General features: G+C 34.3%; 1 protein-coding gene across 1 annotated transcript; it reads left to right on the top strand.

Annotated features, from left to right (window-relative positions):
- The first annotated feature begins 230 nt into the window (after positions 1–230).
- On the top strand, positions 231–966 carry LOC145111248 (uncharacterized). Its single transcript, XM_079047546.1, has 2 exons — positions 231–704; positions 907–966. The coding sequence occupies exons 1-2, from the start codon at positions 231–233 to the stop codon at positions 964–966; spliced, it is 534 nt and encodes a 177-aa protein (XP_078903672.1).
- The last annotated feature ends 10,475 nt before the right edge of the window (positions 967–11,441 follow it).

The raw sequence follows: 11,441 nt of genomic DNA, 5'->3' as shown, positions 1-11,441 counted from the left end.
AAACACAATTTCAATAAGAGACAAATAACACCTTCTCCAACCTTCTATCACAAATTAGAGACTTGGTCACCGCTCTCAACAAGATGGAAGAAAGGGGTAAACTTCCATCTCAAATCGAAAAGAATCTGAATGTGAGTGTCATAACCTTGAAAAGTGGGAAAAAACATGGAGAAAGCAACCCTTAAAGATTTTCAAGAGAAGAAGAAGAGCTTATTGTTATTGAACCTTTAATGGTGGTAGTTCCTCCAAATGAACCGGTTGTGACAAATATTGAGCAACCCAAATCTTCCAATAAGACCATTAAGCCATTGGTCATACCACCACCCTTTCCTTCACGGTTAGCCATTTTTAAGAAGAAAGAGGAACATAATGAATTATTTGAAACTTTCCGCAATGTCCAAATCAATATTCCACTATTGAATGCTATTAAGCAAATTCGATTTTATGCAAAAATCCTTAAGGATTTATGCACCAAGAAGAGGAAATTCAAGGCAAATGAAAATATTCAAGTTAATGCAAACGTGTCTGCAGTTATCCAAAAGAAGTTTCCTCCCAAATGCAAGGATCCGGGAATATTTGCTATCCCTTGTACCATTGGTGGTTTTCATCTCGAAAGTGCCATGTTAGATCTTGGAGCCTCGATCAATGTGATGCCATATTCAGTTTTTCAATCTCTCAATATTGGACCTTTGGAAGAAACCAGAGTAATCATTCAATTAGCAAACAAGTCAAGTGTGTCTCCAAGAGGAGTGTTGGAGGATGTGTTAGTACAAGTTAATCAACTTGTTTTTCCCGCGGATTTTTATGTCATTGATATTGAAGAGAAGACTCCTTCCAAATCATCTATGATCCCCCTTAGAAGACCTTTTATGAATACTACTCACACAATCATTGATGTCCACAAAGGAAAGATCACTATGGAAGTTGATGGAGAAACCATTGACTTCTATATCTTTGAAGCAATGAGGTACCCTAGCAACATTTGTCCATTGTATCGGGTTGATGTTATTGAGACAATAAACAGGATAAGTCCTAATGTATGCACACACAAGATTCTTATGGAATATTATTGCAAGCCTAGGAGAGAGGCTCAAAGAAGATTGAATCCTCCAATGATGGAAGTGGTCAAGAAGAAGATAATTAAAAGGTTTAAAAGGTGCCAAGAGAAGAAAAAGGCATTTCATGACAAGCACATAACCCAAAAACACTTTATTCCGGGTCAAAAAGTTCTTCTTTATCATTCATGCTTGAAGTTATTCCCTGGAAAATTGCGATCTCGACGGCACAGACCTTTCATTGTTTTAAAAGTGTTTGATCATGGTGCGGTTGAAATCAAGAGTTTGGAAACGAATCAAATCTTCAAAGTGAATGGGCACCATTTGAAACCATTTTATAAAAGCTTTGACATGGGAGAATTCGACAACATAACATTGGAAAATTTGATTTATGAAAGTTGAAGGAAGCAGGACTATGTCTTGGCAAAGACGTTAAAAAAAAAAATTTGTGGATAAATAATCTCCGCTTGAAGTTTGGATGATTCTAAGCTTGAAGTTGGTAAAAAATAAGCATATTGAGGTTTAGCAATGATTTTGGTGAAGTTTGGAAGAAAATCGGAGCTTGTGGAGCGAAAAATGAAAAAAATGTCAAAAATCTACAATTTGTGCGGCATGACTGCTCACCCGCACAAAAAGTTGCGCGACCCAGGTCTTACCCACACGAATCCGAGGTAAAAATTACTCTAACACGAGGTACATTCTGATGTCCGCGTGCGGCTGATCCCCCACCCACACAAAGTTTGCAAGACTGCCCCCTCATCCGCACAACGATCTGCGAGACTGAACCCTCACCCGCATAGAAATCTGCGAGGGTACCCGCGCAAATATGCCACTTCATAAGAAAATTCCGAGTCATTGCATGTGCTTCCTTTGCGCGACCAAGATTTTACCCGTGTGTATTTAGGCGGCCAAGAACTCCACCCAAGCATCATTATGCGACACATGTGTTGCTTCCATACCGTCCTCGCGGGCCTCCTCCACCTTGATCCCGGTATAATCCTTCCTTACTATCATCATAAGCATTGAGGACAATGCTTAATTTAAAGCTTGGGGTGAGGTATTATTATATTTTATTTTTGATTTCATTTAGGTTGGATATAGTTGTATTTAGAGTAAGTCATTTAGGTCATTCATAAAAATTGCATAAAAATTTCAAAAATATTGAATATTTTGTTTCTTTATTTTCAAATTTTCATACTTTTTAGATGCATTCTAGTTTAAGTTCATGCATTTTTGTTCTCTCTTTTCTTCTCATCCCTACAGGTACCATAGCGTCGAGTCATAAGCATTGAATCATATATTTGTCCCGAGTCTTGATATGGAATTCGTTGTATTGGATAAATGGGACACAGTTTCTGTCACACCCCCAAACCGAAACGACAGAAATGTATAGGGATGGATGACTTCATGTTAAGTATCACAACACATGCATCATCGTAAAACAAGCAACAACATCCATTGCATTAATATTAAAGTGTTTACATGTATTCGATTCAAATAAGATTGACTCCAAAAGTAAATAACAAAACAAGTACATTAGCCACGATGCTCCATCTTCCGAATCCCGGTGCATGTACCTGTCTACTAGTTTCCTGAGAATACAAGTTATTTTGAAAGAGAGCATCAACATTTAAGCTAGTGAGTTCATAAGTATTTTCGTTATAAAAAGTATACTCTTAATTCTTTAGAAAGGTTCGCCTCTTCCTCCAGAAAATCCTATATTTTCTTATGTGATGAATGATAAGTAAAAATGACTCTTACAATTCCTTTTATGAGTACTTAATGAATACAAGTTATATACAATCCAGATCCAATAGACAATCGATTATGTGAATCTGCCCTAAGCCCACAACCAAACAAGGAACAGGAAATGAGGCGGAAGTCACACATCCCATTGTTTGTTATATCTTCATTGTATATAACCCTGGCGTATTCACTATGTACTTACGGAGTTAACTTTAATATTTCTTTGATATTTGAAGAAAATATTCCTTAAGAAAATCATATATTTTCTTTAGTAAAATGGTAACCACAATAGTTCCTTCTATAATTACTTAGTTTATGCTAGCTATATATAACCTAATATCGAACGGACAGTTAAATGTGTGAATGTGCCCTAAGCCCACAACCAAACAAGGAACAGGAAGTAAGGCGGAAGTCACACATTCCACTGCCTATCGGATATTAATTATATATAACTCTGATGTATAAACTAAGGAATTATAGAATTAACCATTTAAGGTCCTTTATGTTATACTAGTTTAATAATTAGTATTAAACCTTTTATAAATAAGTTTCTATTTTCACCTACTTAATATATATATATATATATATATATATATATATATATATATATATATATATATATATATATATATATATATATATATATATATATATATATATATATATATATATATATATATATAACTAAGATCGAATAGATAGTAGACTGTGTGAATCTGCTCTAAGCTCACAACCAAACAAGGAGTAGGAAATGAAGCGGAAAGAACACATTCTACTGCCTATCGGATCCGATTAATATATAACCCTAATGTATCTACCGAGGAATCATAAAGTTAGCATTATACGCCCCTTTCAAACTGTATGTTCATGTTACTAGGAAAGTTATGTGGCGTAGTTCTATTATTTAGGAAAACCACTAGAAGTTATGAAATCTCGTACTCTAAACGCCTTAGTCGATACTGTTGTGAGTTTTATATATTTTTATGTTTTATTTGTTATAAACCGGTACTTTGTAGACGTACCCTTTTAAATAACACCCGGTACTTTGCAGATGTACCCCATATATAACCCGGTACTTTGTAGATGTACCCCATATATAACCAGGTACTTTGTAGATGTACCCCATATATAACCCGGTACTTTGTAGATGTACCCCATATATAACCCGATACTTTGTAGATGTACCCCATATATAACCCGGTACTTTGTAGATGTACCCCATATATATGTAACCATATACTAAAAGTATTATCATATTTTGTTTTATACAAATGAATTGATGGTACGTTCCTTTCTAGTTTACTAGGAGTGTAATGTATATGTATGTGAATCATGTATTGTTCCTCTGTTCTAGAATATAATATGCATTGATCCCCTAAACTATACCTATTATAATTTACTAGTATGCTTGTTTGAACTGTTACTGATCAGGCTATATTGATCCCATATATGATTACATAATTGTCCAGGTTTGACCGCAATGTCCAACCTTTAAATACTTATGTTTCGTTCTTCTTGTGATACTTGTTCTAGTATGTATATATGTATGCAAGTATGTATACTCTTATAAAAATATTATTTTATTTTAAAAAATATACTTTTAGTCAGAGCACTTCGGCCCCATTGTATTTATAGTTGTATATCTTTTATAGGTTGATATACTTAGTTCATTATAAACAATGCTCTGATACCAATCTATCACATCCCCAAACCGGAACGACGGAAACGTCCGGGGGTGGATGACTTCATGTTAAGTATCACAACACGTGCATCATAGTAAAACAAGCAACAATATCCATTGCATTAATATTAATGTGTTTACATGTATTCGATTCACATAAGATTGATTCCAAAAGTAAATAACAAAACAAGGACATGAAGCTACTATGCTCCATCTTCTGAATCCCGGTGCGTGTACCTATCTACTAGTTTCCTGAGAATACAAGTTATTTTGAAAGAGAGTATTAACATTTAAGTTGGTGAGTTCATAAGTATTTTCGTTATAAAAAGTATACTCTTAATTCTTTAGAAAAGTTCGCATGTTCCTCCAGAAAATCCTATGATTTCTGATGTGATGAATGATAAGTAAAAATGACTCTTACAATTCCTTTTATGAGTACTTAATGAATACAACTTATGTACAATCCGGATCAAACATACAATCGATTGTGTGAATCTGCCCTAAGCCCACAACCAAACACGGAACAGGAAATGAGGCGGAAGTCACACATCCCATTGTTTGTTAGATCTTCATTGTATATAACCATGGCGTATTCACTAGGTGCTTAAGGAGTTAACTGTAATAGTTCTTTGATATTTGATGAAAAATTCCTTAAGAAAATCATATATTTTGTTTAGTAAATTGGTAACTACAATAGTTCCTTCTATAATCACTTAGTTTATGCTAGCTATATATAACCTAATATCGAACGGATAGTTAAATGTGTGAATCTGCTTAAGCCCACAACCAAACAAGGAACAGGAAGTCAGGCGGAAGTCACACATTCGACTGTCTATCAGATATTAATTATATATAACTCTGATGTATAAACTAAGGAATTATAGAATTAACCATTTAAGGTACTTTATGTTATACTAGTTTAATAATTAGTATTAAACCTTTTATAAATAAGTTTATAGTTTCACCTACTTAATGTTCCATCCGAAAAGTATGTTTTTGTACTAGAAAGTGGTATACTGTATTTTTATGTAATGACCTGACCCGTACCTGTTACCCCCTATGATTACTCGTTGTATACGGGTTATATATATATATATATATATATATATATATATATATATATATATATTGTTGGGGTACAAAGTTTTCCTTGAATGACTTTGTAATGTTTGACTTTTGTAAAACCCACTTGCATGTGGAGTATTAGCCTTACGACACATGAGAGATAGAGAGTGAGAGAGAGACATGTAAACACCTTTATAAATAGTGGGTTCATACCACTTGTAGAGGTGTGCTTGAGAGATGTAAAAGTGAGTGTGTAAGTGTGTGTTATTTATGTAGTCTAGATCTAGATCCTTTTTGTGTAACACCATATACAATCAATACATCTCTTCAACACCCAAATCACCATGTTCATTGTGTAAACTTTAATTCCGCATGCCAAACCATGTTGTTATGTCACTACAATTGGTATCAGAGCGGGTCTTCAAGATCAAGGTGATTTTTGAAGAACGATTCTCGGTTTGGCAAAATCTGTCACAATTGGAGCAATTTTGGTGAGTCTCTCTCTATGGTCTCTCTTAATCTTGTTGATTCGTGCGTTACGTTTTTGAATTTTGATCGGTTTGATTCATTGGATCTAATTTGTTTCAATTTCATTTGTTGATCCAATATTTTTTTTATCAAGCTTAATCTTGTTTTCTAATATGTTGAGCTAAAATTTGAATTCAATCCAATCACATAACAAGTTACTGTTCATCATTGGTTTTAAGCCCGTTAATCACTTTGATCCGATAACGTCATATTTGAGCCCATATTTCGTATATGTTCATCTGTACCAATATATGACTCCAATCCATTTGATTTTTTTTCTCAGTGAATATTCTTCATAGTCGCATCATCTGTTCGCAAGTTTATAAACATCTGGATTTCTCAACATCTGACTTGTTCTTTCTGTTAATTCACGATTAATTGATTTAATCAATATGCTTATTTGACAAAAATTTTCAACCGAGTTGTTTGAGTCGCACGATCGTAAATCGTATCTCAAAATCATGAAATTTCATGATTAATCTTTTCAGCAATTTTGTGTTTCTCTTTGTCGATCGGAAATAGTATCTCATAATTGTTGAACTGATTTTGAAATTGATTTTCTGATTCATCTATCGATTCTTCAACTTGAAATTAACGATAATGATGAATGCTCAAGAACACGATGAAGATGGTTCTATTTTTGAAATTGGGTGTTTTGATCTGAAATTGTTCAAAGAAATGTTGATTTCGATGTTTATGGTTGCAAGGAGAATACTAAATCGAGTCGGATTGCGAACATGTTTAAAGTTAATGATGTATAAATTAAATCTTTTGGTGAAAAGAAGTCGAACTCAGATGTTGGTTAGACAAAATCGAAAGAAATTGGAATCGATTGTTTTCGAAATCGATATTGACTGTATTTCATCGTTTGTTTCGAATGTATTGGATGTTAAGTCGACATTTGGAAACAACTTGGATTGAGTTGATTTTGATTTCGATGATTTGAAATCGACGGGTTGATGAAGTGTTTGGATGCATGATCGTGAAGGCTATGAATTTGACCTGTTGCTGTTGTTGATGGTTTATTGTTTGGATATAGATATTTTGGGGCTAAAGAACGAAAGCTAGATTAGGTTGATTCCTTAAGAACGAATTCGATTTTGGCTTGATAATGAATTTGATTTTGGGTTGATTTAGGATGATGTTGGAGTCTGGATTCGTTCTTGGAAGGATTGGAATCGATGGAAACTTGGACCCATTGACGAACAGATGGTCGATGTGGAGTCTAAGTGGATATTGGAATCGATTATGCGAAGTTAAGGATTAAAGGAAGTCGATTTTGATTTCATTATGCTGGTTAAGTTCGACGATTTGTGATGAAAAAGCGAATGTTTTATGTTGATGCTTTGGAATGAAACTCAAAAAGCGAAGATTTTGATGTTTATGGATTTCGAAAGTTTGGGTATGGGTTCGTTGGTTTGTGATCGAGATAGATTGAAATCGAACTCGATTTGGAGTCGATATATCAAACTCGTGTTTTTGGTTGAAGTGATGAACGAAGTCTAGCCGGCTGATGTCAAAGAACAAAAATTTGATTTTGGGTTGAATGTACGAAGTGAGTTAATTCAATTCAGAGGTTGGATGATTAAGAGGTTACTGTTCATTAAGAGGCTTCGAATGCCTTTGAATTCGTGTGTTTGGGAAAATTTTCGTATGAAGAGGAGATGCTTTCGTACGAAGCGTTGCAAAATTTCGTATGTTTGGAATGAAAAAGCAAAATTTTCGAATGTAGTCCCTCAAGTTTCGAATGGTTGACAAAGGAAAAAAAGGCTTCGTATGAATCATCAAAATTTCGTATGTTTCGATCAAAAAGCAGAATTTTCGATTTCTGCTCCTGAACTTTCGAATATTTGGCAACCTCATCAATTAATTGAAGTTTCGAATGTTTAAAACTTTTCACCCAAATTCGAAAATTTTCTGAAATTTCGAATGTTTGGGACAACTCTTCGTATGTTTGGAACACAAATGGCAGAATTTTCGAAAATAGTCCCTGAGGCTTCGAATGTTTGGCGGTTCATAACCAAATTCGAAAAAGGATTGTTTTTGCTGAAAATTGAAGAAAACGCATTTCAAGCCCCTGCAGTTTGTGCAAATTGACGCTTTCTACCCAACTTTGGAAAAGGGGGAGAGTTTTGCATATTTTGCTGTTTTAAGCGCACCGGGTCACTGCAGAATTTTGAAATTGACAATTTGTACCCATTTTTGAGAAATTTTGTCAATGGCTATTCGTGAACGAAGCTAAAAATTGAATATTTTTTGGATTTTCCGGATTGAAGCATATAGTTTATGCCACATGTTAAGGGGGAGTTTTGACACGAAAAATTCCAAATAGAGCACGTTCTCTTTCCTTGAAGGTTTTATAATCAATTTTCGATTATAAAAAGGGGGAGAAATTTATATGGAAATTCGAACTTGAATTTTTCATATTACGCGAATTTGACGACCGAAGTGATCTTGAATTTTTGAAGTATACAAAATGAAGCGATTGGAGATTCGGAAGTGATTTCATTTCGAAATGGGTTTGGTTTTATTGAAGATTTTTGGGGTGTGCTTTTGTGCTCAACTTTTGGTGATCAATTTGGAGTTTGAGAAGCTCGTGATCATTCGTTGATGCTCGGTTTGTATGGTCTCACATCCTAGAGCCCAAATTGAAGAATCATGTAAGAATTGAAGATTGAAGTTCGTTTCGACATGTGTCACCCTTGAGGCTCGGATCGCGTAGTTGCTCGATTTTGGAAGATTTGAAGTGGGTCATTCATTCCTAACTTTGAGGGGGAGAATGTTGGGGTAAAAAGTTTTCCTTGTATGACTTTGTAATGTTTGACTTTTGTAAAACCCACTTGCATGTGGAGTATTAGCCTTATGACACATGAGAGATAGAGAGTGAGAGAGAGACATGTAAACACCTCTATAAATAGTGGGTTCATACCACTTGTAGAGGTGTGCTTGAGAGATGTAAAAGTGAGTGTATAAGTGTGTGTTATTTATGTAGTCTAGATCTAGATCCTTTTTGTGTAACACCATATACAATCAATACATCTCTTCAACACCCAAATGACCATGTTCATTGTGTAAACTTTAATTCCGCATGCCAAACCATGTTGTTATGTCACTACAATTGGTATCAGAGCGGGTCTTCAAGATCAAGGTGATTTTTGAAGAACGATTCTCGGTTTGGCAAAATCTGTCACAATTGGAGCAATTTTGGTTAGTCTCTCTCTATGATCTCTCTTAATCTTGTTGATTCGTGCGTTACGTTTTTGAATTTTGATCGGTTTGATTCATTGGATCTAATTTGTTTCAATTTCATTTGTTGATCCAATATTTTTTTTTATCAAGCTTAATCTTGTTTTCTAATATTTTGATCTAAAATTCGAATTCAGTCTAATCACATAACAAGTTACTGTTCATCATTGGTTTTAAGACCGTTAATCACTTTGATCCGATAACGTCATATTTGAGCCCATAGTTCGCATCTGTTCATCTGTACCAATATATGACTCCAATCAATTTGATTTTTTTTTCTCAGTGAATATTCTTCCTAGTCGCATCATCTGTTCGCAAGTTTATAAACATCTAGATTTCTCAACATCTGAGTTGTTCTTTCTGTTAATTCACGATTAATTGATTTAATCAATATGCTTATTTGACAAATTTTTTCAACCGAGTTGTTTGAGTCGCACGATCGTAAATCGTATCTCAAAATCATGAAATTTCATGATTAATCTTTTCAGCAATTTTTTGTTTCTCTTTGTCGATCGGAAATAGTATCTCATAATTGTTGAACTGATTTTGAAATTGATTTTCTGATTCATCTATCGATTCTTCAACTTGAAATTAACGATAATGATGAATGCTCAAGAACACGATGAAGATGGTTCTATTTTTGAAATTGGGTGTTTTGATCTGAAATTGTTCAAAGAATTGTTGATTTCGATGTTTATGGTTGCAAGGAGAATACTAAATCGAGTCGGATTGCGAACATGTTTGAAGTTAATGATTTATAAATTAAATCTTTTGGTGAAAAGAAGTCGAACTCAGATGTTGGTTAGACAAAATCGAAAGAAATTGGAATCGATTGTTTTCGAAATCGATATTGACTGTATTTCATCGTTTGTTTCGAATGTATTGGATGTTAAGTCGACTTTTGGAAACAACTTGGATTGAGTTGATTTTGATTTATAGGATTTGAAATCGACGAGTTGATGAAGTGTTTGGATGAATGATCGCGAAGGCTATAAATTTGACCTGTTGCTGTTGTTGATGGTTTATTGTTTGGATATAGATATTTTGGGGCTAAAGAACGAAAGCTAGATTAGGTTGATTCCTTGAGAACGAATTCGATTTTGGCTTGATAATGAATTCGATTTTGGGTTGATTTGGGATGATGTTCGAGTCTGGATTCGTTCTTGGAAGGATTGGAATCGATGGATGTCACACCCCCAAACCAGGATGGCAGAAACATTCGGGGGTGGGTGACTTCACGTAGTATCATAACAGTTGAATATTGTAAAGAAAGTAAACACAACCATCATAAATATAATAAAAACTTACATTGTTGCGAGTAATACATGTTTCAAAAGAATATTACAAATATGATGATTTTAAAATGTTTTGATAATAGACGCCTTAGCGTTCCTTCTCCAAAAGCTGATGGTTACCTGTATTACTGATTCCCTGAGAAATACAAGTAGTTTTGAAAAAGTGTCAACAATTAAGTTGGTGAGTTCATAAGCGTTTTTGTACTGAAAACTAGTATGTCCTTTAGTAAAAATAACTGAACGTGTTTTTCCAGAAAATCCAATGTTTTCTACGTATAGTCTAAAAAAGTTCCAAAGACTGGCATTGTAATAGTATCTTTCGTGCTCAAATGATGAAAATGTATTTATACTCAAATAATGTATTTACTGAATGCATCAAAAGTCTCGTAAATCAAACTTATTTTAATACTTCCGTTTAAGTTTTATAACCATGCTATTGACCCAGACTGCCTGTAACAACGTTCTTCAGGCGTTGTAGTGTTATGACGTTTGTCACCCCAGACCTGCCGGTCTAACTGTAGCTAACAGTTTAAGTGCGGGATTGTCAATCGCGTATAGATCCATACACAAGTATCACGCTCTCCCTCCAAGAGATTATGGTTTATAATACAGGACTTGAAATGCATACTCGAAAGTACGTTTAAGGTGAGTGTCTCACAAAACATAGTATCAAAAAGATTTACGAACAGAAAAGTCTATATTTCATGTAGATGAAAGTATTTCATTTTTACAGTATTTATGTAAAGATGTAATGAATAACTCGTAAAGTATACCCATTATAGTTATTTGAAAGCATGTTCCATTTGGTAACATAAACTTGGTGTA

Source organism: Lactuca virosa, chromosome 5 (genome assembly GCF_052849685.1).
Source record: "Lactuca virosa cultivar CGN04683 chromosome 5, Lactuca_virosa_CGN04683_v6, whole genome shotgun sequence".
Classification (NCBI taxonomy): domain Eukaryota; kingdom Viridiplantae; phylum Streptophyta; class Magnoliopsida; order Asterales; family Asteraceae; genus Lactuca; species Lactuca virosa.
This window is presented reverse-complemented; position numbering and strand designations above follow the sequence as displayed.

Excerpts from the sequence above, each read along its gene's own strand:
- LOC145111248 (XM_079047546.1), top strand. The coding sequence starts at position 231 with ATGGTGGTAGTTCCTCCAAATGAACCGGTTGTGACAAATATTGAGCAA. Across the intron at positions 705-906 it reads GACCTTTGGAAGAAACCAGA|GAAAGATCACTATGGAAGTT; the intron begins GTAATCATTCAA and ends ATGTCCACAAAG.